The sequence below is a fragment of the Pseudorca crassidens genome, chromosome 3, assembly GCF_039906515.1.
Source record: "Pseudorca crassidens isolate mPseCra1 chromosome 3, mPseCra1.hap1, whole genome shotgun sequence".
NCBI lineage: Eukaryota > Metazoa > Chordata > Mammalia > Artiodactyla > Delphinidae > Pseudorca > Pseudorca crassidens.
In genome coordinates this window covers 172,397,575-172,424,472 of record NC_090298.1, presented here as the reverse complement: position 1 = coordinate 172,424,472, position 26,898 = coordinate 172,397,575, and the positions used below count along the sequence as shown (strand labels likewise).

The window sequence follows — 26,898 nt, the reverse complement described above, 5'->3', positions numbered from 1 at the left end:
TGGAAGACTGGGGGTGGAGGCGCTCCTGGGAGATGGGGGAGGGGCAGTCCCGCAGGGACCCCTGGGAGGGTTGGGCTGGGAGGCCCCTCGGTCTCCCCAAACAGAGCCAGATGCAGGTCACGGTGAGATGGGGGTGACCCGGCCGCAGGCGCCTGGCCAGCCCCCCTCCCCCTGATGCCCCCCCCCCCCCCCCCGCGGAGAAGGAGTTAGGGTTAGAGTTAGGGTTAGGCAGGTCAACCTACTGGGCACCGTGATGGTGAGGGTGGTATCCTCAAGAAACCTCTCTGTCCAGTACACAGATGGCCTGGAACACACCCAGTGGGGCTCAGCGTGAGGGAAGCCAGGGTCCCAGCGGTCTGCGCCCCATTCAGCAGAACTCAGGACACCCCATAACACAGACAGCGGGGAGAGGGGCAGCTGGAGGGCGAGGGAGGGAGAGCTTCCAGGGGGAAGAAAGGAGAGAGTAAGTAGATGGGCAGCAGAGGCAGGTCAGAGAGGGACACACGGACGCGGGAGAAAAGTCTTAGAAGCACAGAGAGTGTAGGTTATTCTGAGCAAGGCTGGTGCTCAGAGAAGGAGGGAGCTGGAAAAAAACAGGCGCAACTGAGAAGCGGCCCGGCGTCTAGGAGCAGACCCATCTCAAGCCGGGGGCTGGGTCCAGAGCTCCAGGTAGAGCTGGGAATCCTGGGGCGGCGCCCCCAGTGCAGAGTCCTTCCCCCAGCCCTATCCCAGGAGAGGAAGGGTGGTTCCGGTGAAGGCCCCCCTTCCCAACGATGTGGGCAGCGGGGGGGCGGGACTCACCAGTAGACACAGAACTGCAGGTTCCTCATGTGGGGGGAGATCTAGGCGTAGCCCCTGCAGCAGCACCCCATCCTGCGAGAGACAGGGCCCCGCCCGCCTCTGCGCAGGGACCCGCTGGTTCGGCCGGTACCCAGAGGCTGCCGAGGGCACCGTGCCCCTCTCAGACCCCCCCATCCAGGCCGCCCAACACCTCACCTGTCTTTCAAGACTTGCCAGTTGGTCTTGGGTTTCACCAACTCCAACAGCCGCCTCTTCTTCCTCCTCTCCCAGCCCACGGAGGTGCCAGGGGTCCTCTGGGAGGTGGACAGCCGGCTGAGGGAAGGTGGACGCTGAGGCCAGAGCCCTTGCTCCCCCGGCGGGGTAGAACCATCCTTGTGCTCTCGCCCCGCCCTCTGGAGGAGAGCCCTGGCACCATGAAGACCTGATCTGAAATCCTAGCTTTGCCACCAGCCAGTGCCCTCGGTTCCCTCCTTTGTGAAATGGAACAGAGACCTGCTCCCGCCTGCAGGGCCACAGAGGGGATGCTGAGCCATGGACAGTGCCCCCAGGAAGCCCCCAGAGCACCAAGACATCCAGTCTCCTGTCCCGGCTTGGACCCCTCCCCGAGCCCCGCCTATGCGCAGCGCCGCCCTCTACGCGGCACACGTCCCCTGCCCCACCAGCCACATCACACAGCACCCTGTGCGCTCATCACACGAGCTCCGTCACTGTGCCGGGAGGGCAAAGGCCCCTCTGCAGTGCCTGAGGGGACGCGTGCTTACCCAGGACCAGGAGGCGAGGGGTTCCAGCCGAGGAACCCATGCACACACTAGGGCACGGGGTCCCTCCCTAGAGGGAGCACCCGCGGTTTTCCGGGTGTCCTCCTGGCCACCGAAAGCGTTTCTGGCAATGTATGGTACTTGCATTGGTTTCAGCTTTGGGGGTTGGGAGACTCTCCCCCATTTCTTTTTCTTTCTGTCGGATGGAGGGCTCACGACCTCTCAACTGCCACCTCCAAAGCTGGCGTTTGCATAGGGTTTTCCACGACGACCCCCCTGCCACCTGGACAGGGGCCGTTTGCCGCCTTCCTCCTCAGAGCAGCGAGCTGCTGACAACTTCACCCCTAGAGTGAGCACCCAGGCCAGTGCAGCCACGCCCAGGGCCACCCCCGCCCACCCCAGCCTGGGCGCCCGCTTCTCCTGCCCACCTCATCTCAGGCACGCCCTCCTCCGCGTCTTTCTCCAGCACTCTCTCCAGCTCCGCGAAGGCCTCCTCCGGGTTCTGGGCGTCCACGAATTCTTCCCCAGTCACCTCCTCAGGGGGAGTTTGGGGTCCCTGGACCCTGGGCCCTCGGTTCTCATACGTGGGGCCCTGGAGGCCCAGGGTGCCGTCATCCTGCCCCCTTTCTGGCTGGTCCTTGGCCTCTGACATGCGGTGGCTGTAGAGCGAGCTTTACTGGTGGTCCCCCATGTGCTGGGCCCTTCCCAGCCCTGCAGCTTTGCTCTTGTTGTCTGTGGTCACCTGGCAACAGGAGCACGGCCCGCCCACATTCTCAGCCTACATTCCATGCCCACGCATCTGAGGCGGTGGGCACCCCTCGTGGGGCCGCCCACCCCTCCAACCTCAGCCTGCCCGCTCCCCTCCTGCCGCTCTGCTTTCCTGCTCCCTAAACATGAACCTACCTCAGGGCCTTTGCACTTGTCAGTGCCTCTGCCCGCACACATCCTGGGGGCTCCTCCTCGGGAAGGCAGCCCCATTCCTGGGTCTTCCTGCATCTCGGCACTGATTTGACTTCTCCATGGTGTTTGGCACAGCCTTGTAGCAAGTCGCCTTCCCAGGCCAGGGGCTGTGAGTGCCCCATTCACTGGTGTCCCGGGGCCTGGGAGGGCTCTCGGGGAAGGGCTGCTGAGTGAGCAGTTACCCTGGGAACAGGGCTCGGTGCTGGGGCACACACCCAGCTCCACCCTACGTTTCTTCTTAGTAAAGGACTTGTTTGTGTTCACATGGGGGAGTCAGTGCTGGGTGTGACAGTTCACCAGGGGTCCCACCTCTTCCCCGGGACTGGCTCAGGAATGGGACCTGAGAGGAGGTCTGCAGGGGCTTTGAGGGATGGTGTCCTCTCTCGAGACGGGAAGAAGAGACCCTGTGTCTTCTTCTTGGTTATTGCTGGGACTGTGTGTGATGTCTAGAGCACAGGCAGTCATCTTGCTACCAGACACAAGTCCACGTGGCCGACGCACAGGGAGGCCAAGCAAACCGTAACATCAGAGTTCGGAGCAGAGAAAGGTTTATCAGAGGGCCGAGCAAGGAGACGGGTGCTAGTGCCTCCAAAACGCTGAACTTCCCGAAGGGTTTCAGCAAAGCCTTTTTGAAGGCAAGGTGTGGGAGGGGCGTGGTAGGTTGTTGCAGGCTTTGTGGTGCTGGAATCCTTTGTTCTTGAAGCTGGTCATGATGTTCCTGTAAACCTCCAGCAAGACAAATGTTATTCTCTGTCCTGCACTTTTTATCTCCCTATGAATGGGCTCTTAAAGGTCAGAGCCCTGAGACAAGGGCTGTCCTGCATATTTCAGGCTACAGGCAACATTCTTGTACAAAAGGCGCAGAGCCAGCATGACTAAGCACAGGCAACAGGGCACAAAGGTTAAAGCAAAACAGCTCTAACGTGGAGTCAGATTTGTTCTTCCCTGTTCCATCGTGACCATGAGACCTGCTAGTCTAAGGACGTGAGCTGAAAGATCATCGACTTGGCGACCCCGGAGCCTTCTGTGTCTGGGCTTCCTGTTCCTTGACACAAATAATTCTCCGAAGGCTGAGTAGTTGTAGCTGGGCTTTCTGTTCCCCGCAGCCACAAGCGCCCTGATACATACCCTTCCAGCCCCAGCATCTCGTGAGAGGTAACTTCAGCGATAGCTGGTGTCCAAAATAGGCTGTCTCGCATGGTCAGAAGAAGGTGATCATGGGAATTCCCTGGTGGTCCAGTGGTTAGGACTCAGCGCTTTCACTGTCAGGGCCTGGGTTCGATCCTTAGTCAGGGAGCTAAGGTCCTGCAAGCCATGCGGCCAAAAAAAAGAAGAAAAAAAAAGTGAGAAAGTGATTGTTAGGATAGTTGCTTGGTCCTCACCGCCCCAACTCCCACCCCCCCATCCCGGGATCTAGCCTTTGGGAAACCCCCTCAGGGCATCACAGGACCACATCCCCCAAACCCTCTGTGTGGTTGTGCCCTGTGCATCATTTAAGACCCCCGTGCCCCTGATGCTTTGCCCCTGGGTGTGGCCTTGCCATCACCTCTGTGCGGGTCCCAGACAGGAAGGCCTTAGAGAGCGTCTGGTCCAATCTGGGAGATCCTCGAGAAATCCCATCGTTGTGAAGTGCCCTAAACCCTCACCTGGCACGCAGTGACTCACAAAAAGATAAGTTCCACGTTGTTGCAACCAGAGAGATCCGTCATCACTGCAAAGTCCCATACAAAATCTTTGTTCAAAAGTGAAGCCGCTTATAAAAAACAAGGTCCTGTATATAAAATAGATAACTAGGAAGGACCTAATATATAGCACAGGGGGAACTGCACTCAACACTCTGTAATAAGCTATACGGGAAAAGAATCTCAAAAAGAGTGGATATGTGTATATGTATAACTGAGTCACTTTGCTGCACAGCAGAAACTAACACAACACTGTAAATCAACTAGACTCCGATAAAAATCTTTTTAAGAAGACACTAAAACAATCAAGGCCACTTAGCTACGAGATGGCTCACTAGACCCACTTCCGGCGAGCTGCGACCACGTCTGCCATCCTGCACGAGGGAGCCCATCGGGCAGTGCATTTGTCCCCATGACAACCCCAGGAGAGGGGACTGGTCACAGCCCGGGGTGCAGACTGGGCACTGGGCTCCAGGGAGGCTGAGACGTGGCCTCCCCCCCCCACAGTCACATAGGAGGGGCAGGGTGTGGCTTCACCGTAGCCCCACATCCCTCTTTCCAGCCAGGCGCTCATATGGGGTCAGGAGAGGGCGTTCCAGGGGCCAGAGCTCTGCCAGCCCTTGAAGGAGAGCCAGGGTCCATTTCTGCTGCTCAGATAAGTAAAGAAGCAAGGAAGATCACAGTCCAGGAGCTGAGAGTCACTGGGCAGAAAATGAAGGGGCACTAGCACAGGCTGACGGGCATTTGGAACTTGGATGGAAAGAGAACAGGGGCAGCAGCTGGGAGACATCTCACTGCAGGTGCTGGGCCCGGGGCACGCAGACAGCAGAAAATAAGACGGGATCCCTCTGAATTCCTCTTCTACTGCTGCCTACGAATCACCACAAACTTAGAGGCTCAAACGGGAGGGATGTAACATCTGACAGTTCTGGAGGTCAGATGTCCAAGATGGGTCTCACTGGGTGGGGCTGGCTCCTTCCTGAGGCTCCAGAGGACCAGTCCCCTGCCCCCTTGGGGGTCGGCAGAGTTCGGTTCCTCGCAGTACCGGGACTGGGTCCCTGTTTCCTCCTGGCTGTCAACGGAGGGCTGCTCACGGCATCTAGACTCCCCCTCATGTCTCAGCCCAGACCCCTTCCTCCATATTCAAGACAAGGCCTGTCTCTTCATGTTTAGACTCTCTTCTCACTTCTCTGACCACAGCCGGGAGAGGGTCTCAGCTTTTAAGGACCCACAGGATTAAGTTCTGCCCACCTGGGTCACCAGGCTAGTCTGCCCGCCTCACCGTCTGCATCCCTTTGGCCATAGAAGGTGACAGGTTCCCAGGGGCTAGATATTAAGATGGGTGCTTCTTTGGGGACCGCTATTCTTTCCACCACACTTACCTCACACTACACTCCAAAGCAACTCTAAATCAATTCAGGATTTAAAGGCCAAAACGAAACTTTAAAACTTATGGAAAGAAATTAAGGTAGCCATCTTTCTGTCCTTGGGGTAGGAAAGGGTTTTTATTGAACAAGACACAAAAATGCTAATCAGGGCTTCCCTGGTGGCGCAGTGGTTGAGAGTCTGCCTGCCGATGCAGGGGACACGGGTTCGTGCCCCGGTCCGGGAAGATCCCACATGCCGCGGAGCGGCTGGGCCCGTGAGCCATGGCCGCTGAGCCTGCGCGTCCGGAGCCTGTGCTCTGCAACGGGAGAGGCCACAACAGTGAGAGGCCCGCGCACCGCAAAAAAAAAAAAAAAAAAAATGTTAATCATAAATGACCGTGCTAAATTTTACTTCTTCTGATCATCAAAAGACAATAAAATGAAAAATCTAGACACGTGGCACAAAAACAGACACATAGATCAAGGGAACAGCACAGAAAGCCCAGAAATAAACCCACGCAATTAATTAACTGGTCAATTAATCTACAACAAAGGAGGCAAGAACATACAAAGGAGAAAAGACAGTCTCTTCACGGAGTGGTACATGTCAAAGAATGAAATTGGAAGATTCTCTAACACCAAACACTAAAACAAACTCAAAAGGGAGTTTAAGACCTTTAAGACCTAAATGTAAGAGGAGAAACCAGAAAACACAGGCAGGACACTCTTTGACATAAATCTCAACAATATTTTTTTGGATTTGTCTCCTAAAGCAAAGGAAACAAAAGCAAAAATAAACAAATGGAACCTAATTCAACTTAAAATCTTTTGCATAGCAAAGGAAACCATCCACAAAATGAAAACGCAGACTACCGAATGAGAGAAAATATTTGCAAATGATATGACCGATAAGGGGTTAATATCCAACATATATAAACAGCTCATACAAGTCAACATCTAGCAGCACTATTTACAGTAGCCAATACGTGGAAGCAACCTTAGTGTCCATCAACAGATGAATGGATAAAGAAGATGTGGCACATATATACAGTGGAGTATTACTCAGCCATAAAAAATAATGAAATAATGCCATTTGCAGCAACATGGATGGACCTAGAGATTATCATACTAAGTAAGTCAGACAGAGAAATACAAATACCATATGATATCACTGATATGTGGAATCTAAATGTGACACAAATGAACTTATTTACAAAACCGAAATAGACTCCCAGACATAGAAAACAAACTTATGGCCAAAGGAGAAATGGGGTGGAGGAGGGATAAATTAGGAATTTGGGATTAGCAGATACAAACTACTATATATAAAACAGATGAACAACAAGTGCCTAGTGTATCGCACAGGGAACTATATTCATTATCTTGTAATAACCTACAATGAAAAAGAATCTGAAAAAGGGTATATATATATATATATATATATATATATATATATAGAACTGAATCACTTTACTACACACCTGAAACTAACACAACATTGTAAATCAAGTATAATTCAATTAAAAAAAAGGAAATCAAGGAATTAAGAAAAAGCAAACTAACAAAAACCTCAACGTCAAGAAAAAAAAATTGGGTGGGGGGCTTCCCTGGTGGCACAGTGGTTGAGAGTCCGCCTGCCGATGCAGGGGACGCGGATTCGTGCCCTGGTCCAGGAAGATCCCACATGCCGCGGAGCGGCTGGGCCCGTGAGCCATGGCCGCTGAGCCTGTGTGTCCGGAGCCTGTGCTCCACAACGGGAGAGGCCACAACGGTGAGAGGCCTGCGTACCGCAAAAAAAAAAAAAAAAAAAAATTTTGATTAAAAAATGGGCAGAAGACCTGAATAGACATTTTTTCCAAAGAAGACATACCGATGGCCAACAGACACATGAAAAGACACTCAACATCATTAATCATCAGGGAAATGCAAATGAAAACTACAATGAGGTATCACCTCACACCTGTCAGAATTCCCATCATCAAAAAGTCTACAAATAACAAATTCTGGAGAGGGTGTGGAGAAAAGGGAAGCCTCCTACACTGTTGGCGAGAATTTAAATTGGTGCAGCCACTGTGGAGAACAGTATGGAGGTTCCTTAAAAAACTAAATATAGAGTTACCATACGATCCAGCAATCCCACTCCTGGGTATATATCCAGAAAAAATCACTAATTCACAAAGATAGGTTTGGCTGCCTGGGACCTTCATGTACAGCTGCGCCGTGTTCATGCCCAGGATGGTGCAGCCCACGTGGCTCAGCACGGTGCCCGTGGAGGTTACCCGCGTGAAGGCGGGCAGCTTCAGCGGCTCCTGCAGCTGGGGCTTCCGCCTGCCGTGACGAGGGGGCAACACAAGTGAGCCGCGACCCCGACTCTGCCGACCCATCAGCACTCCCGCCCCAGCTTGCTGGCCTCAGCCCCACTGACCGCTTGGCATGGGACAGGGGGATGGACACAGGCTTCTCAGAGCTCAGCCCAGGAAGAACAGGCGAGAAGCCCAGCCCCTCATGAAGCGGGGAGGGTTGGCCCTCCCAGGGCCCGGCCTTTTGGATCACAACCAACCCCCTTTCTCCCACTGCTGCTCTGAGCCCCAACCCCTCCCCCAGAGTCTTCAGGTGTGCATGAGGCCACAGGTGCAAAGCACCTGGCACACAGTACGTGCTCAATGAATAACAGTTTCTTTAAGTTATCACTGGATCCAATGAAAGATCTCGTCAAGAGAAAGCCTAGAATGTGCTTCAAAAGCAGTGGAGGATACATGGGTAAGAGAAGGCTACAAGTACAGAGGAAACAAGATTGATGTTTACAACGCAATATGGTTTCCTTTTACTTTTGTATGTGTTTGAAATTGTGCACAATATAATGTTGAAAAAGAGAAAAAAACAAGATACGTGCACCCCAATGTTCATAGCAGCACTATTTACAATAGCCAAGACATGGAAGCAACCTAAGCGTCCATCAACATATGAACGGATAAAGAAGATGTGGTACATATGTACTACGAAATACTACCCAGTCATTTAAAAAGAATGAAATCTTGCCATTTTCAACAACGTGGATGGACGTGGAGGGTATTATGCTAAGTGAAGTAAGTCAGACAAAGAAAGACAAATACCATATGATAACACTTGTAGGTGAAATCGAAAAAATACAACAGGGACTTCCCTGGTGGCGCAATGGTTGGGGGTCCACCTGCCAAGGCAGGGGACACGGGTTCGAGCCCTGGCCCGGGAAGATCCCACATGCTGCGGAGCAACTAAGCCCGTGAGCCACAACTACTGAGCCCGTGCTCTAGAGCCCACGAGCCACAACCACTGAAGCCCGCGCGCCTAAAGCCCGTGCTCCACAACAAGAGAAGCCACCGCAATGAGAAGCCCGCACACTGCAACGAAGAGTAGCCCCTACTCGCCACAGCTAGAGAAAGCCCGTGCGCAGCAACGAAGACCCAACACAGCCAAAAATTAATTAATTAATTAATTAATTAATTATTTTTAAAAAGGAGCAGGTGCCTGGTGTCAGGGAAGTGAAGACAGAGACTAGTAAGGTCACATTTCACATCCATTCAACTGGCAGAAATGTTAAAGGCCAACCATTCAAATGTTGGAGAGGATGTGGATCAATGAGCGATTTGGTCCGGCTTTGGAAACCAATTTGGCATCATCTCATCAGGTTGAACACTGGTCTGCCCTAACGCCCAGCAATTTCACTCCTGAACTGATCCCAGCACATCCATCAGGAGACCCGAGCAAGGCTGCTCAGACCAGCCCCATTCGTAGTGGGAAAGAGTGGAAAACAGCCCAGGACCCCGCTCACAGGCGAGCGGATGGGAGACTGGTGGCCTGAGAAGCGGGATCCTGTACAGCAGGGACCATGAACGAGCCATGGCCACAGAGCAGCACAGACACAGCTCAGGAGCAAAGCTGAGGGGAAAGAGCACGTCCACGTACGCGCATGTGCACGTGATGGGCTCTTAAGAGGGAGAGAACAGCGACCGTGTAAAGGATTCAGGACAGTGTTGCCTGTGGGGATTGTAGATGGGGAAGTTACTGATGACGTTCTTATTCGTGGGTGTTCTTTACAGTATGAATGAGTGGATGGAATAAGAGACGGTCACATATACACAAAGGAACTTGTCTACGAAACAGAAACAGACTCACAGGCATAGAGAACAGACTTGCGGTTGCCAAGGGGGAGGGGGTGGGGGAGGGATGAATTGGTAGTTTGGGATTAGCAGATGTAAACTATTATATATAGGCTGGATAAACAACAAGGTCCTACAGTATAGCACAGGGAACCATGTTCAATATCTTTTGATAAACCATAATGGAGAAGAACATGAAAAAGAATATCTGTGTATAACTGAGTCACTTTGCTGCACAGCAGAAACTAACACAACATTGTAAATCAACTATACTTCAATATAATAAAATTTTGAAAAGCAGCAGTTGCTTGAAATCTCCCTCAATAAAGAGAAAGAGAGGGTCACATGAGAAAAGGGGAAGGAGGAGAGACATGAACAGCTGGGTCACCACTCACCTGTCTCACAATTTACCTCCACCCAATTTCTTTTTAAACAACTCCAAATTCAGCAGGGCCCACAGAGAAAGTCACCCCTGATTTTGCGAAGCATGAGATACATCCATTCATTTCAAACTAAGGAAACTGGGCGTCCAGAGGCAGAATATGGGCCGGAACCCAGGGATGCTGCCCAACACTCAGGCTCGCTCTCAGTGCGGCGGGCGGCTTGTCTCCAGAGCCGGCAGTGCCATCTGGCAGCTCCCCCGTGGAGCAGTGGAGTCAAACCCCCCTTGAATCTGGGTGGGGACGCTCTGGCCAGCAGAATGGGGCAGGCGTGAGGTCCCGGGCCTGCAGCTTCTGCTTCTGCCCACTGCAGGGATCACCAGGGAGGTAGGCTGACCACTCTGCGTCCCCCACGCTGGAAGGAAGCCCAAGCAGCCACACCAAAGTCTGGGTCGGTGCCCAGCTAGACCCCGACAGTGAGGGGACTCCAGCCCCAACAGACACTGCGTGGCCCAGACAGCTGTCCCACTGGGACCAGCCCAGAATGCAGACTCCCGGCAAGTAACAGACTGCGGTTTTAGGTCGCTAACTTGGGGCTGTCTGCTACGCGCCAACGCGTCACTGAAACCCACCTTCTCCATCCCTTCCTGAGTCCTGAGTGAGTTTGTCCAAGTGGCCCAGGTGGGTCTGCAGGGTCCCCGCCGTCCACTGCCCTGGCCCTACTCCATCACCCTTCAGGGGAGCTGCCTCCTTGCTGCCCCGTTGCCGAGTCCAAGCTTCTACTGCTCCCCGCACGACAAGCTAATAAATCGAGTCGCTGGGACAAGGAATAGCGACTTGATCTGGAGAAGACAGTGGACGTGCGTCCCAAAGAACCGTCTTCCCTGAGAGAGCGTGCACGCTTCTTCCGTACTGAAAGGGGCGGGACTAAAGCCAAGCACTTCCTGGTTCCCGTCAGCCTCCGGAGGGCAGGTGTTAATGTCTTCCTCCTGCCGCGTTCTCAGGTGGGCCTGGTCGGGAGGTTTCCTGAAAGCTGAACAGAGGTGTTTTAGTTTCATGCTTATTACCTGGGAGGCAGGGTTCCCAGAGATGGGCCATTGTGTTTAATTTAAGCTGATAGGCAACATCCCCGTAGGGACTAGCTTGTAATAGAATACAAGGTTTCTTCCCTATTACGCCAAACTGTGCACTTACCCTTCCCTTGATTTTCACGTGAATGAGTTCTCCAAGAGGCACCTTAAATTTCACCTCCTCCAAGAAGCCTTCCCTGACCACCCACCCATCGGAAGTAGAGCTTCCTTGTTTTCCTAAGTCTACGGGAATTTTGTTGCTGTTGCATAGCTTTTTGTTTTATTTTGTTTTTGCGGTACACGGGCATCTCACACTTGTGGCCTCTCCCGTTGCGGAGCACAGGCTCCGGACGCGCAGGCTCAGCGGCCATGACTCACGGGCCCGCTCCGTGGCACGTGGGATCCTCCCGGACCGGGGCACGAACCCGTGTCCCCTGCATCGGCAGGCGGACTCTCAACCACTGCGCCACCAGGGAAGCCCTGTTGCATAGCTTTTATCACGACCTCACGTATTGCATTTTTAACATCTGTTGTCTTGTTAGCCCATTAGAATACGGGCTCTGCTGCAGCGGGAAGGTGCCTGGACTCCCGGCACCTGGAACAGAGCTCCGCGGGCACAGGGAAGAGGCTGCAGTACCAGTGGCGGACACAAGATGCCGCTGCTCTCAAGGGCATGTTGGTCCCTCCGCTGGGGCGTTAATATTGGACCAAGGTCTTCGCGCAGCATCTCCTTAAAGCCCCGCCAGCACCCCCGCCTCCGCGCCCCCCGAAAACACACACAGTCCCTTATGCGAGGTGGACTTTTTCATCATCATCCCCGTTTCGCTTTCACCCAGGAGGAAACAGGCTCAAAGAGGCAGTCGTTGCCCAAGATTGCACAGGACTCGTATCCACAGCATACAGTGCTAAGCTGCCTGCGGTGGTGCCTCCAGGTGGGGCTGCATTTGCAAACTTCAGTGGTGATGGGAAATGCCCTTGACCAAAGATCAAGGATGCACGCGGCCTTCCTGAGCCTAAATTGTTCTCCCTGGAGATCAGCCACAACTCTTCCCTCACTCAGCAGCCTTCCGTGGCTCCCACCTTCTACAAGAGTGTTTCCCAAAGCAAGGACACATAGATTGGTGTCTTCACAGTGCCATTAAGTTGGATACAGTCCCACGATAAATAACATCAAATAAGGGGATGAGACGTTACTCCCCTCTCCCTTCTACAGTCCTTCTGGGAACCTCAAGAAGAAAGTCTCAGCAAAAGTTTAACCTCCCCCAGTTTTGTTCATCCCTTTTAACCAAGGGAGAGCAGGCCCAAGCCCGGGACAGGTCGTGAAAGCTAGAATTTAATAACCTCATTTTGTTCTCGTTGGTGTTTGTTTGCACACCTCGTTTCTGGTTGTTCTGTAGTTGTCTTGAAATAATTACAAACTTCCTAGAAATTTGCAAGAGTTTCCTGAGAATTCCCGGGGACCTTCACCCAGACCTGCCAGCTGTGACATTTTGCAGGTAGCTTCATCTTCTGTCTGCACTCTCTCCTGCACGTCTGAGGACAAGCTGGGGGCAGCACACCCCTTTACCCCTAAATACCCCAGTGTGTTTCTAAGAACAGGATATTCCCTTCTGTCACCTCAGCATGATTGTCAAAATCAGAAAAAAGTAGCACTGATACAATACCTTATCTAATCAAGAATTCTTGTTCAGATTTCACAGGTTGTCCTAGTAATGTCCTTTACAGCTTCTTTTTTCCTGGCCCGGGAGCCAGTCCCAGTGCAGCAGGGTGTTTGTCTCCTTTGTCTCCTCTAATCTAACAACGCTTCACTCTGTCTTTCATGACCTGAATGATTTTGAGGAGTTCTGGTCAGTTATTTTATAGGACATCCTTCATCCTGGGCTTCTTTCCTATTGTCTCACGATCAGTGAGAGGCTGTATGTGTTGGCAGGAATCCTGCAGCTGTGGTGCTGTGCCCTCCTGGGAGGGTGGTGTCCAGAGCACAGGTGTCCCGTTGCTGGTGACGTGACCTCCATCCTCTGACTCAGGGCATCACTCCGGGCTCCTCCACAGTCAAGTAAAGGTGTTCCCTTTGAAATTAATAAGTCATCTTGAGGGAGCTACTGTGATACCAGGCAAACCCTCTGTTTTCCCTCATCAAATTTCATCCACTAGTTTTTACACCTTCTTTCTTTTCTTTATCTTTCTTTCTTTCTTTTTTTAATGTTTTCCTTTCTTTATGGCAAGCTGTATTGGTTTTCCATTTACAGAGACAATACACCTCTTTTTGCTCACATGTATTCAGTTAAAAGAAATGGGTTGATGTTTTCTTTTTTTGATTTTTTTTTGTTTTTTTGCGGTACGCGGGCCTCTCACTGTTGTGGTCTCTCCCGTTGCGGAGCACAGGCTCCGGACGCGCAGGCTCAACGGCCACGGCTCACGGGCCCAGCCGCTCCGCGGCATGTGGGATCTTCCCAGACCGGGGCACGAACCCGTATCCCCTGCATCGGCAGGTGGACTCCCAATCACTGCGCCACCAGGGAAGCCCGGGTCGATGTTTTGATTTGAAGAAATACGTCAGGCCATAAGAGTACAGGTGAATATGGCCAAAATGGTGACAGGGATTCATAAGTCAAAGGCTGTGTGTTCCCCTCTCCAGACATTCCTCCTGATCAGTGGCGACATCTCTCCCCAGACGTGGGCCTCCCAGCCGCAGTTCCCTTGCTGGGTTTGGAGATTTGAGCTGCGTGAGGGGAGTGATGGGTCCCCACTGGGGCCCGGCGTCCCCACAGAGCCTGGCACTTGGTGGCATTGTATAAGCCTCCTGCGGCTGCTGTAAAAAACATCGCCCCGAATGTAGTGGTTTCAAACCAGACACATTCATTCTCTTACAGGTCTGACTCGGGTCTCACTGGGCTAAAGCCGGGGTGTGGGCAGTGTTGCTTCCCTCAGGAGGATGCAAGGGAGAAGCCGTTCCCATAGATCTGAGAAGTGAAATGGGGTGAGCAGACAGCTCAGAGATTAGCCTCATCCAGAAGCACGACCACCGGGAGTGGTGCTGAAAGGGCTGGAGCAGGGGCCACCTGGTGGGAGCTGGAGCCGCGCGGTGACGCCGTCCAAAGCAAGGAGAAAGGGAGAGGGAGAAGCTGAAGGAAAATCTGAGCTGCATTAAAACCCTCAACCTTTTGCATGTGGCAAGATTGCATTTTGCTGTAATAATTAAATCTACCACCGTGGCATCTTTTACAAAACTTTATGAGCGAGGGAGATGGACGGCACAAAGGCCCCAGTTCTTCACACTTCCCTGTCCCCATGCCCTCTGTCACATGACTTTGGGGTCTTTCTCTAAAGCAGAAAACAATTCTCCAGCCCAGGACGAGCTCTGACAAACAGAATGAGGTGGAAGGGACAGCCCTGCCTGGTGTGATTCCTTTGCCATCGCCGTGGAAACATGTCTGGTGAGGCTGCTGGAGGATGAGACGAGGACCACGGCGAGACAGGCAGCCGGCCAGGCCCAGGCATGTGGCCCGGGCCCAGCCCAGCCCGGCCCAGCCCAGGTGAAGCTGAGTCATGGGTGCTGGTTCTGAAGGCAACACCCCAGGGAGGGGGGCTGTTTGCCTCGTGCAGTTTTGTGACAGAAGCCAAGGGACCCGCTGCCCTTCCCACCTCTGGGTGGTTCGCCCGTGCAATGTCCATCACCTCGGGCAAAGGATGAGCCAGAGGAAGCAGAAACGAGGCTTCAGGGTCCCAAACCCTCTGTCTCTGGATTTCAAAGCGCGTTCCAGTTCCTATGGAGACGCAGGGAGGGAAAGTCATAAGACCAGCAAAGCTCCCTGCACGCCGCCCTCCACTAAGACTAAATTAGTTCCTCCTGAGTTGGAAGGTCCATAAGCTAGGCAACAGTCCATCCTGGGGGTCCTGGGAAAGGCAGCCCGGCCCACCTACCCGCACTCAGGCAGTGAAGAGGACAGGGGGACCCGGCGAGGCTGGGGGGGTCTGAGGGTGGCCCAGACGGTGACCGGCATCTGAGAAGAGCCCAAGAATGTGGCGTGGGGCCTCCCCATCCGCTGCGTGTTTTATTCACACATAATAGCGTCTCCCCTCAGCGCTGTGGACGTTGGATCATCCTCCGTGGGACCATCCTGGGCTCTGTGGGTGTTGAACAGCAACCCTGGCTCCCACCGCCTCGATGCCAGGAGCACCCACCCCCCGAGTCGTGACGACCACAGATGTCCCCAGACACGGCCCAGCCTCCCCTGGGGGCAGGACCACCCCCGGGAGAGAATGGCTAACGTGTAGGTGAGGCCCGGTGTGGTATGTCCATGTGGCAGGACAGGAGGTTGGGATGCTTGCCATCTGCTCTTGCCTCAAATAGCAAACGTCCTCCACTCGTATTTAAGAAGCTTCGTCCTTCCTGAAAAGGATACTGCTCTTGGCCTTGGCTTCTCTGGCCCTGATGAGGACAGTCTATTTTTCTCCCACAGTGGAAGACCCCAGAAAGGAGGTTTGGCTGAGGGTCTAGGCAGAGAGCTCAAGCCAGGGCCCACAGATCCCTCGCACAGCAGCTGGTGACTGGGTGAGAGGCATGCTTCCTGAGCACCTGGAAAGGGTGCTGGCATCGGCAGGGAGAAAGCCAGGCCTCAGCAGACAACGTTTGGAGTTTGGTTTCACGGGTGCAGGCACGACCCAGAAGGTGCGGGCTTATTAAAATAGTAGATCGTTTCTTCCCACAGACATGTGGGTTTGCGCAGTCCATGCCCAGCTCGAGATGAGGCTGTGCCCCTCCCTCTTGGTACTTTTTCTACTTTTTAGTGTTGAAGAGCATCTCTCCTAAGTGTGCAGCTTGACGAACTTTCACAACAGGCCACACCCGAGTGAAAGCCCTCAGGACCCCCTAGAACAGCCCCCCAACTCTTCCCTCTTTCCTACTCCCCTCCCCACCCTCCACTCATATCTCATTGGTGGAACTTAGTCACATGGCCACACCTGGCTGCAAGGGCAGCTGGGAAATGTAGTCTTTTTGAGACACACACCTAGATGGGCTTGAGCAATGTGGCAACCTGTTCCCTCCTCCAAAAAGAGACTCCTGGACTCCTCCCAGCAGGACTCCCTCCTCATAGCCTCCCGGCTCTGCTGCTCTGTGGTTCCCTCGGCTCTGCCTCCTTTTGCATTGTATTCGTCATCAGATGGCACCAGGGCTGCAGCTGCTCCAGACATCTCATCATGAAGCTGCAGTGGCCACAGGCAGAAAGGGACCATTTTCCCGGGCCTCCCTCTTCGGAGCAAGGAAACTTTCTGTGGTCAGCAGAATAACACCCCCCACAAATGTCCACGTCCACGTCCCCAGAGCCTGTGACTATGTCATGTTGCCCGACAAGGGGGAATCAAGGTTGCAGATGGAATTAAGCTTCTAATCAGCTGGCTTTGAAGCGGGGAGGTTATCCTGGATTGTCTTCGTGGGCCCAGAGTCATCAAAAGGGCCCTTCTAAGTGGAAGAAAGAGGCAGAAGAGAGAGAACCGGAGAGAGGGCAGCAGGAGGGATCAGTCCATGTCGCTGGGGGGGGGGGGGGTCACAAACTGAGGAATGTGGTGACTCCACAAGCTGCCCCCCTCACCTCCCTCACATCTCATTGGCCAGAAGGGGGTCACACGTCCACACACAAGCCAATCCCCAGCAAAGGGGTGGGGCGCCATGAGGATTCATGCCAGCACCCAGGCAGGGTGGGGAGTGGGCAGCAAACAGTAGCCAGGCTCCTCCACAAGGAAGCAAGAGTCTGGCAGGCAGTGTCTGCCCCGGGAGCATGAGGGGCTGGCACGAGGGGGAGACATCGTGTGCACGGGGCAATAGCGGGGGACCTGCAGGGCCAGGGAGATGCCCACCGCCTTGCCCAGCAATGCCTAACCTCTAAAGCCCGTGCCCCCAGGAATGTAGGCTCTCCTTGTCCTACTGAATTGTGTCTCCCCAAAAAGACATATTCAAGTCCTGACACCGCCCAGTGATCTGAGAGGACCAAGAGGAACCTCGCTCTGTGTGGTCCCCAAGGCTCTATAAACTCTGACCCCAGGGCCGGTACCATCTCCAAGCCTGGGGAAGGGGGTGCTCTCCCCTTTCCCTCTCCCCCAAGGCTGGCTCCCTAGGAGGTCCAGCCTAGGCTCCTCTGAGCTGTCACCTGCTGACCTGGCTGCCATGGCAACCTGCTCGGGTACCAAGACCCTCCCCAGTGGGGCATCATTGGAGCAGCTGGCGACATTTGAATACGGACAGTGGGCTGGATATGAGTATTGTATCGATGTGAAATTTCCCCATCTTGAGAGCTGCACCGGGTTATAAAAGAGAATCCTGGGTTTTAGAAAATATACAGCAATGTGTTTATGGGTGAAGGGGCATCACACTTCTAACGTAGTCGTAAGTGGTTCAGAAAAATGGGTATAAATATCTATATATGTATACAGATAATAGATGTAGACACAGGTACAGATAGTTACAGACACAGAATGTGACAAATCAAATGGGGCAAAATGGAACCAATTGGTGAATCTGGGCAGAGTCTATAGGAGTTTCTGGCACTAATCTTGAAATTGTCTGTAAGTCTGAAATTATATCAAAATTAAGTGTTATGAAAACAGTATCCAAAATGCAGCATCTGGACCCCCAGAGACTTGACTCTGCAGGTCTAAGTGGGCTCAGAATCCGATTTAACCGGCAGCCAAGGACCAGAAGGGTTGTGGCTGAATTGTGTCACCCAGACCGACAGGTTCAAGTCCCAACTCCCAGCTCCTGTGAATGGGATCTAATTTGAAAACAGGGAGTTTAACCATAAACAAGACGAAAAGACAACCTATGGACTGGGAGTAAATATTTGCCAATGATGCGACAGACAAAGGCTTAATTTCGAAAATGTACAAACAGCTCATACAACTCAATAACAAAAAACCTAACAACCCAATCGAAAAGTGGGCAGAAGACCTAAAGAGACATTTCTCTAAAGAAGACATACAGGTGGCCAACAGGCACATGAAAAGATGCTCAACATCGCTAATTATTAGAGAACTGCAAATCAAAACCACAATGAGGTACCACCTCACACCGGTCAGAATGGCCATCATTAAAAAGTCTACAAAGGATGTGAGGCCAATGTGGCCAGCTAGGCGGGTATCCCCTTCCACTCCATGTGTGTCCATCCGGAAGCTGTGAGCCCGGTGGAAGAGGATGACCTTCCCTGATAGAGGAGGACAGTTCTTCGGTCAAGGGTATACAAGTAGCTGCGCTCCCCTGCTAGAACCTCCAAACAAGCTCTCAAGGTCCATTTGTAGGAGAATGTAGGGTAGTCAAGCTTCCAAGACTCCAGACACATGCAAATGAAGCACTGCATGTGGCAGTCTGCCTTTCAAAAAAAAAAAAGTCTACAAATAACAAATGCTGGAGAGGGTGTGGAGAAAAGGGAACCCTCCCACACTGTTGGTGGGAATGGAAGTTGGTGCAGCCACTGTGGAGAACAGTGTGGAGGTTCCTTAAAAAACTAAAAATAGAGTTACTATATGACCCTGTAATCCCACTCCTGGGCATACATCCAGAGAAAACCAAATTTCGAATAGATCCATGCAGCCCAATGTTCATATCAGCACTATTTACAACAGCCAAACCCTGGAAACAGCTTAAATGTCCATCGACAGAGGAATGGATAAAGAAGATGTGGTATATATACACAATGGAATATTACTCAGTCGTGAAAAGGAACGAAATAATGCCATTTGCAGCAACATGGATGGACCTAGAGATTATCATACTAAGTGAAGTAAGTCAGAAAGAGAAAGACAAATACCATATGATATCACGTATATGTGGAATTTAAAATATGACACAAATGAACTTATCTACGCAACAGAAATAGACTCAGAGACATAGAGAACAGATGTGTGGTTACCAAGGGGGAGGGAATGTGGGAGAGAGAAGGATTGGGAGTTTGGGATTAGCAGATGCAAACTATTATATACAGGGTGGATAAACAAGGTCCTCCCGTATAGCACAGGGAATTATATTCAATATCCTGTGATAAGCCATAATAGAAAAGAATATGAAAAAGAATATTTAAAAAATAGGGAGTTTGATGGGGACTTCTCTGGTGGTCCAGTAGCTAAGACTCCGCGCTCCCAATACAGGGGGCCTGGGTTCAATCCCTGGTCAGGGAACTGAGCTCCCACAAGCTGAGAGACGTGGCCAGAAAAAAAAAAAAAAAGATGGAAATGTGGACACAGACACCCAGAGGAGAAGGTCGTGGAGGACAGAGCTGGGATTGGGATGATGTGTCCACAAGCCAAGGAACCCCAAGAATGCCAGCACCACCAGAATCTGGGAGAGAGCCTGGAACAGAACCCAGAGCGCCAGGAAGGAACCAGCCCGGCTGACACCTTGATCTTGGACATGTGACCTCCAGAATGTGAGAGTGAGTTTCTGTTATTTGAGCCCCCAGTGTGTGGTCATCTGGCAAGGCAGCCCAAGAGATGAGCCCAGAGGGCATCTCGGGCAGGAAGGCGGTGCCGGGGGTCCCTCACCCCCTTGGGGGCACTGGATCTGTATCCAGACACTTCCAGGAAGAGCTGCACGGGCCTGGATGTCAGATATTCATCCATATACACCTTCAGCATACATGGGGCGCCTACTCTGTGCATACCTGTAGGTACAAAGTGCTAGGAGGGGAGAAAGCCAGCAGGGGTGTGAGGTGGCATGGGGGGCTGGTTCAGTAAGGCGGTATCAGGAAGCCCCACCAGGAAGGGATGCTTGAACAAGTCTGACGGAGCTGAGGGGGCGGTTTTGTGGTGGGGAGGGGCGGTGCCTGGCCGGGGCACAGCCAGGTAAAGGCCCAGCGAAGGGCGGGGATGCTGGCGTGCGGAGGCCATCGGAGTGGAGTGAGGGGGCAGCGGGAGGCCGGAGGAGAACCCCTGCCCTGGGGCTGTGGCTCCACAGGGCCGCCGGCCCCCTGCACGGCCTGACCCACCCTTCTGCCCTCACCTCCGGCCCCTCCCCCTAGCTCCCTCCGCTCCAAGCAGCCCAGGCCTCTCCGCGGTCCCTCCCCGCTGTGCCGGGCACAGGGCTGTCCCAGAGCCCCCCCCAACCCCCCCGCCAGGTGCGCCTTCGCCCCGTGTCTCCACAGGGCCCTCACCGCAGAAAGGCTTTCCCTGGCCATCCATCTAACAGGTCCCTCTTCTCCCCCTACTTCTTTATTTTCTCCCTAGCGCCCCCGGAGGGCCAGGCTGCCACCCTGCGGTTTGTCCCCGCCTGGAACAGCGCCTGCCCCCGCCCACAGGGAGCCCGCCCAGCGACAGGCTCCTGGATCAAGGGTCTGGGAAGGCTTCCCCGGCGGCGGCGGCGGCGGCGGCGGCGGCGGCGGCGGCGTCAAGGGCGGACGCGTGAAGGACCACGAGGGTCGGGCGGCCCCCACAGATGGGCTGCGCGTGCCGGTGTAATTTTAGGTTTCCTCGCCCATGGCCCGCCCTTATTATTGTGCAATTAAAGCACTCGAGGCAGCAGATCAGGCAGTAAAAAATAGCGCATCCCAGTCAGCCACACAGGTGGGGGGCGGGGTCTGCTGCGGTCTCCGAAGGTGGGAGGAGGCCTGGCCCCGCCCCCTGCTCGCTGACTTCTCCAAAAAGTGCAACACCGTGGCATCTGGGTGGTCACTCGCCGGGTCGTGATTCAGCAGATAATTGTTGGGCACCTGTGCCCAACAGGCCTGGACAGATGTCAGGGGGACAGCCTGGCCCTCCTGGGGGTGTAGGGAGAAAATAAAGAGGGGCGGAAGATGGGGGCGTACATCTTCGATGGATGGCCATGGAAGGCCTTTCTGCGGTGAGGGCCCTGTGGAGACCCGGGGCGAGGACGCACCTGGCCGGGGGATTGCGGGGGGTTGGGAGGGGGCCCTGGGACAGCCCTGTGCCCGGCAGGTGGGAGGAACCGCGGGGACGCCCGTGGCGGTTGGAACGGAATGAGCGACGGGGAGAGGGAGGAGGTGAGGGCAGGAGAGGACGGGGTGGGTCGGGTGGTGCAGGACCCGGGGGCGCGGAGAGCTCGGCTCTCACCCGGAGAGACGTGGGACACCCCAGGGCGGCGGGCAGAGCAGGGACGCGGGCTCGCTGCTCACAGGCGCCCTCTGGCGGCTTCGGGGAGAACAGGCCGTGGGTGGCGCCGGGAGACTGGGCGGAGGGGACGGCGGAGGTCCGGGAGGGGTGGCGAGGGCTGGCGGGGGCTGGGGAGGGATGGTGGAGAAGGAGGATGGGAGGGGACGGTGGGAGAATGGGGGGGGGGGATGGGGGAGGATAATGGAAAGGGCTGATGGGGTGGATGTGGGAGCAACGGTTGGGGTTAGTGTGGGGAGGTATGGGGGTTAGGACGGTGCCACGGTGGGCGTGGATAGTGGGACCTGACCTGTGCAGGGGCCGAAGAGGGGGCAAGAAATGGGCAGTTTCTGTGAAATGCTTTTTCCATGTCCTTTCTAATGAAATATAGCTTATATGCAGTAAATGTAAGCACATCAAGTTCAGTGAACTTTTTTAAAAATTGAAGTCACAAAAAATCATTCAAACGTGAACAATTCGGTGTCATTTAGTACAGACACAACGTGCAACCATCACCTCTAACTCCAGAACATTCCATCTCCCTGAAAAGAAGCCCCGTCCTCATTAGCAATCACTCCCCCTCCCCCTCCCCAGCCCCTGACCACCACGAATCCACTCTCTGTGTCTGTGGATCGGCCCGTTCTGGACGTTTCCCATCCATGGAATCACACCCTGTGTGTCCTTCTGTGTCTGGCTTCTCTCACTGAGCGTCGTGTTCTCGGGGTCCATCCACGCTGTAGCGAGTGTCAGGGCTTCTGTCCTTTTCCTGGCTGAGTGATGTTCCCGTGTGTAGAGGGACATATTGTGTCTATCCATCATCTGTTGATGGACATTTGGGCTGTTTCCACCTTTTGGCTGCTGTGAATAATGCTGTTATGAACATTAAGGCACAAGTTTTGGTTTGAGGAGCAGTTTTCAATTCTTCTGAGTATACCTAGGCATGGAATTGCGGGTCGTATGGTAATTTTCTGTGTATCTTTTTGAGGAAATGCCAGTCTGTCTTCCGTAGCAGCTGCACAACCTCACATTCCCTAGGCAGCTGGAAGGTTCTAATTTCTCTACATCCTCTCCAACCCTGCTTATCTTCCGTTTTCCTCATCACAGCCATCTTTTGGGTGTGAAGTGGTATTGCTGTGGTTTTGATTTTCATTTCCCTGATGACTAATGATGTTGAGCATCTTTTCATGGGGTATTAGCCATTTGTGTATCCTCTTTGGAGAAGTGTCTGTTTGGGTCATTTGCCTTTTTTTTTTTTTTTTTTTCCCGTTGCGGAGCACAGGCTCCGGACGCGCAGGCTCAGCGGCCACGGCTCACGGGCCCAGCCGCTCCGCGGCATGTGGGATCTTCCCGGACCGGGGCACGAACCCGCGTCCCCCGCATCGGCAGGCGGACTCTCAACCACTGCACCACCAGGGAAGCCCGCCCATATTTTAATTGAGTCATGTGTCTTTCTGTTGTTGAGTTGTAGGAATTTTGTAAATGCATTCTGGATACTTGGCCCTTATGAGCCTAACGAACATTTATAAATAAACTCACCCAGATGAAAATGCCGACAGTGAGAGCTCCCCAGAGGCCATCCTCACCTCTCCTGGCCACTACCCCCAGGTGGCCTGACTTCTGTCTCCAAAGACTCACGTTGACTGTCCTTGAACTTCTTAGCTGTGGAATTGCGCAGAGTGTCCTTCACGGGGCGACATTCAGTGCTGAGGTCCACCCGGCTGTCACGTGCAGTGGTCCCCTCTCTGCAGGGTCGATTCTGGGCATCTAGAAGGCAGAGCTGGGTTTGCTAGCAGGCAGGACTGAATGGGGCCGAGAGAGAGAGAGGATCTCGCGGATCCCCCACCACACAGCCCTCACATCCAAGCCAGCACATCCCGGACGCTGTGCATCCTTGGTCTCTGTCAAATGTGTCCTGTCCACCTCTGCCCAGCCCAGTCCCAACGCCCTCCCACCTCCTCTGGAATCAGCAGCAGCCCCAGCCCGGTCTCCGTGCCACCCAACAGTGCCCCTTCCTCACAGATGCTGCAGAGTCTAAAACATTAACCAGAGCCCCTCGCTCCCCGAGGCTCCCCACTGTCCTCAAGACAGAGTCCACCCTCCCGGCAGGGTCCACCTCTCCAACTACCAGCCTCCTCGATGTGCCCGGGGGGTTAAGAACTTCCCGACCTCGGATCGGTTCTGTGTCCTGCACCTCCTCCCCCAAGAAGCAGGTAGGGGTTCTGGTGACTCAGACCCCAAAACACGTGTGAAACAACCATTTTGTGGATTCTGAGGGTCAGGAAGAGGTCGGGGACGCTGGCTGGAGACTGGAAGGCAGGCCAGGCACGCACTTGAAGACTCGAAGGTGCCGTCAGCCCAGCCCCCAGAGGTGAGCTTCGCGGCGGCTTTTGCATGTGGGGATGCTGACGCTCTTCCCCGAGTTCAAGAAACAAGGAAGGCGTTTCTGTGGCTTGGCTGTGGGAGCTGAGGAAATGTTGGGGGGCAGAGTGGGCTGTGGGGGGCTGGGCACCTCTGGCTGAGAAGCAGGGGTGGCTGAGCATAAGTCAGGTGGCTGGAGGAGGGGGGCTTCCTGCGTCACCATAGCAACCCAGGCCCTGAGCTCCTAGGAAGGGCTTGGGGCGGCGTTGGGAGTTAGCCAGGCTGGAAGGTCAGAGGGCACAGTCGCCACTTCTGACACCAACTGCAAGTTCGGGGGTCCTCCAAACCACCCTGGGGTTTGATCATTCTCTGGAAGGGATTCGCAGACCTCACTGAAAGCACCTGAGAGGCTGCTCAGGTTACCAAGGGAGGAGCGTGGGGAGGGGGCCTCGCCATCACCACCGTCCACTTATGCCCCTCCCGGCACCACGGGCCCCACACGGGGGGCCAGTGCCGGTGTGACGCCTGCATCGCGCACCAGCCGACCTCAATCTCCAGGCCCACTGATGCCGTCACGCAAGGCCACCCTAAAACGCAGGGTTGGTCTTCCTGGCATGGCCAGTCCTGTCAGGCGGGACACAGATCGCCTCGAAGACCCCTCTGGGCACGGCTAAACCCTCTACAGCCCGAGGGCATGAGGCAGAGCCTCACCGCCCAGCCCTGGGCCGGGCCCGCGGCGCCCCTGGGCCAGGTTTGGGCGCCGCGTCTGTTCTGCGTCTGCGCTCGTCTCCGCCCCCACCACGAGGGGCAGGAGACAGGGTTCTGGAGGCGAAACCGCGGTCACAGAGAGGACGGTGACTTGTCAGAATTCAAACCCAGGCGGCGTGGTTCAGGCGGGCCGGGGGCCTCTCACGGGGAGAAGGAGCCTTCCAGTACTGGGAAGGCAGCCTGGGCGGGGTTGAGGGCTCGGGGTCTGCACCCGGCGCTGCTTCGAACTGCGTCCTGTCCCCTGAGAGCTGGGTGGCTTTGGGCAGGCCCCTCTGCCTCACCCGGCCTCGGTTTCCCCATGTGTGAGTGGGAGTGGCAGCGTCTCGCTGAGGATCCAGGGGGTCGTCCCTCTCACCCGGTACAGGCTTCGTGAACGGGCCCTGCACGGTATGTGCGCAGCTTATGTGCCCTGGAGGGAGTGCGCAATGTCCCCATTGCACGGGGGGGCGGGTAAACTGAGGCCCCAGAGCCAGGCCAGCTTGTTCGCAGTGGAGCCGGGACTCCGGCCTCGGTCAGGCGGCTTCGCGGGGGAGGGGTGCGCATCCCGGGTCCGCTCCCCACTCGCGGCTCCTTTTTATTGAAGTCATTTTTCTCCTCGCGTCAGCAGAGCCGGCTGCGGGCAGCCCCTCCCTCCCACCCGCGGAGGAGCTGAGAAGAAAACAAAGGCTTAATTGAATCCCACACGGGGGCGGGGGAGGGGGGGAGAGGCCCTCGGCACTCGGAGGCCAGGGGAGCCCGGGCCTCAGTGGATCTGACGGGGCCTGTAATTAAAATCCTGATGTGATTAGATTAATACCATCGCTGCCCTGCGCCTGCGGCCGCGCATGGACCCATCACAGCGACCGCGTGGGGAGCCTGAGACCGAGACAAGCCATGTGAGTTGCCCAAGAACACAGGGTGAGTGAAAAATCGGGGGCTTGAATTCCGCCGTGGAACACTCCCCTCGCTTGTCAGGGTTCAGATTCCCAGACTCCAGACATGGGGTGCCAGTGAGGGGGTCGCTCCAGGCCGGGGGAGGTGGGTGCACAACGCAAGCTGCCAGGAAAGTGCATGGGTTGCAGGGCAGGGCGCCCGTAGCAGGCCTCCCATGCCAGGGTGTGGGGCCCTGGGAACTATGGAAGGTTTCAGAGCAGCAGGTGAAGGCAGAGGGCAGACTAGGGTGGGCAGTGCATCAGGGCTGCGGTGGGGTGGGATGGAGGCCTACTGCGGGCTGGATTCCCAAGGCCCCTGGAATGTCTCTGCTGCCCCAGAGCTCCTTCCCTGTTTCAGATTCTGCTCCTTCTGCAAAGCCTTTCTTGATGAATGCCCTGATGGAAGCTCACCCCCTCACTCCAGGGCCACCTTCTCCAGCTCTGTGGGCTATACAAATCCCAGGCCTTCCCCATGCTGCCTTCCTTCTCTGCTTCCCTTTCCCGTGTCAGACTGGGGCACCCCAGGCCGGTGCTGTTCCTCCTTCCTCAGACTGGAGATGCTGTATCAGTGATCTTTGGCTGCAAATGAAAAAAAAAAAGTCAAACTGGCTTAAGCAAAGAAGGGAATTTATTGGCCCTCTGAACTGAAAGGGTGAAATGGACTGCAGGCATAGCTGGATCCAGGTGCCCACCATGCTGCCAGACATTTGACTCCTCATCTTTTGCTCTGCTGTCTCCTGTGCTGGCCCCACTCTGAGAAAGGGGCATGGTTTTGCGATCTTCACCAAATCAGGTGCCTACTGCTAGTGGTGGACCTGGCTGACCACAGCCCCCACTGAGAGTAGGAAGATGTTGGATGGCAGCCGGGCTGGAAGGAGAGAGTGCTGACACCACCTTCATTTGCACCCTGGGCTGAGCACTGGGGTGTTCCAGGTGCAACAACAGACTATTCTGATAGCATCAATATTACAAGGCCGAGTATGACACTAACAAGGAATATAAAAGGGGTGTCTGACCTCACTGGGGTGGGGGCTGCCCTGGGGAAGAGGTAGTAGTTTGAGACCTCAAGGTAGAGGGAGAGAACGTGGGAGAGGGGGTTCCCAGAGGGGAACCAGCATGGAGAGGGGAGGGAGGGGGTCTCCCTGAGTCCATTTATGTCTTTGGGGGCATCCTTTTGGGGGCTGCACCGGGCAGCCACAGCGCAAGCACACATGCACAAACACACGTACACGCGCACAGCCACACATTACACAGCAACATGTGTGCACACAGGGTTACATACATGCACAGGGTGCAAACACAGAAACGTGCACAGTCCACACAGGTGTGTGAGCACACACGTGCACACACGTGTTTATGCCCACACTGTCACACAGGTGCAAGCACGGCTGCACTCTCACACTCACGTGGCTACACTAACATTCACACACACGTGCATACGGCCTACAGCACAGTTACACATGTGCACAGAGGCGCGTGGATGTGTGCATGCACACACACATCACACACACACGCGCGCACACACCGGTTGCCCATCCATGAGTGGCTAGTGGGGAAGAGGCAAGAAGGCGCCCGGTTGCCCTGGCAACACATCCTGGAACCCGACCAGGCC

General features: G+C 54.6%; 1 protein-coding gene across 1 annotated transcript in view; it reads right to left on the bottom strand.

Annotated features, from left to right (window-relative positions):
- The window catches only part of SPMAP2 (sperm microtubule associated protein 2), a 29,741-nt gene extending 12,416 nt beyond the window's left edge, over positions 1–17,325 (bottom strand). The window contains 6 exon segments of the mRNA XM_067730277.1: positions 243–304; positions 802–873; positions 997–1,113; positions 1,988–2,151; positions 7,770–7,896; positions 17,315–17,325. Of these exon segments, the coding sequence (XP_067586378.1) occupies positions 243–304; positions 802–873; positions 997–1,113; positions 1,988–2,151; positions 7,770–7,896; positions 17,315–17,325 (553 nt within the window).
- Between the last annotated feature and the right edge of the window lie 9,573 nt (positions 17,326–26,898).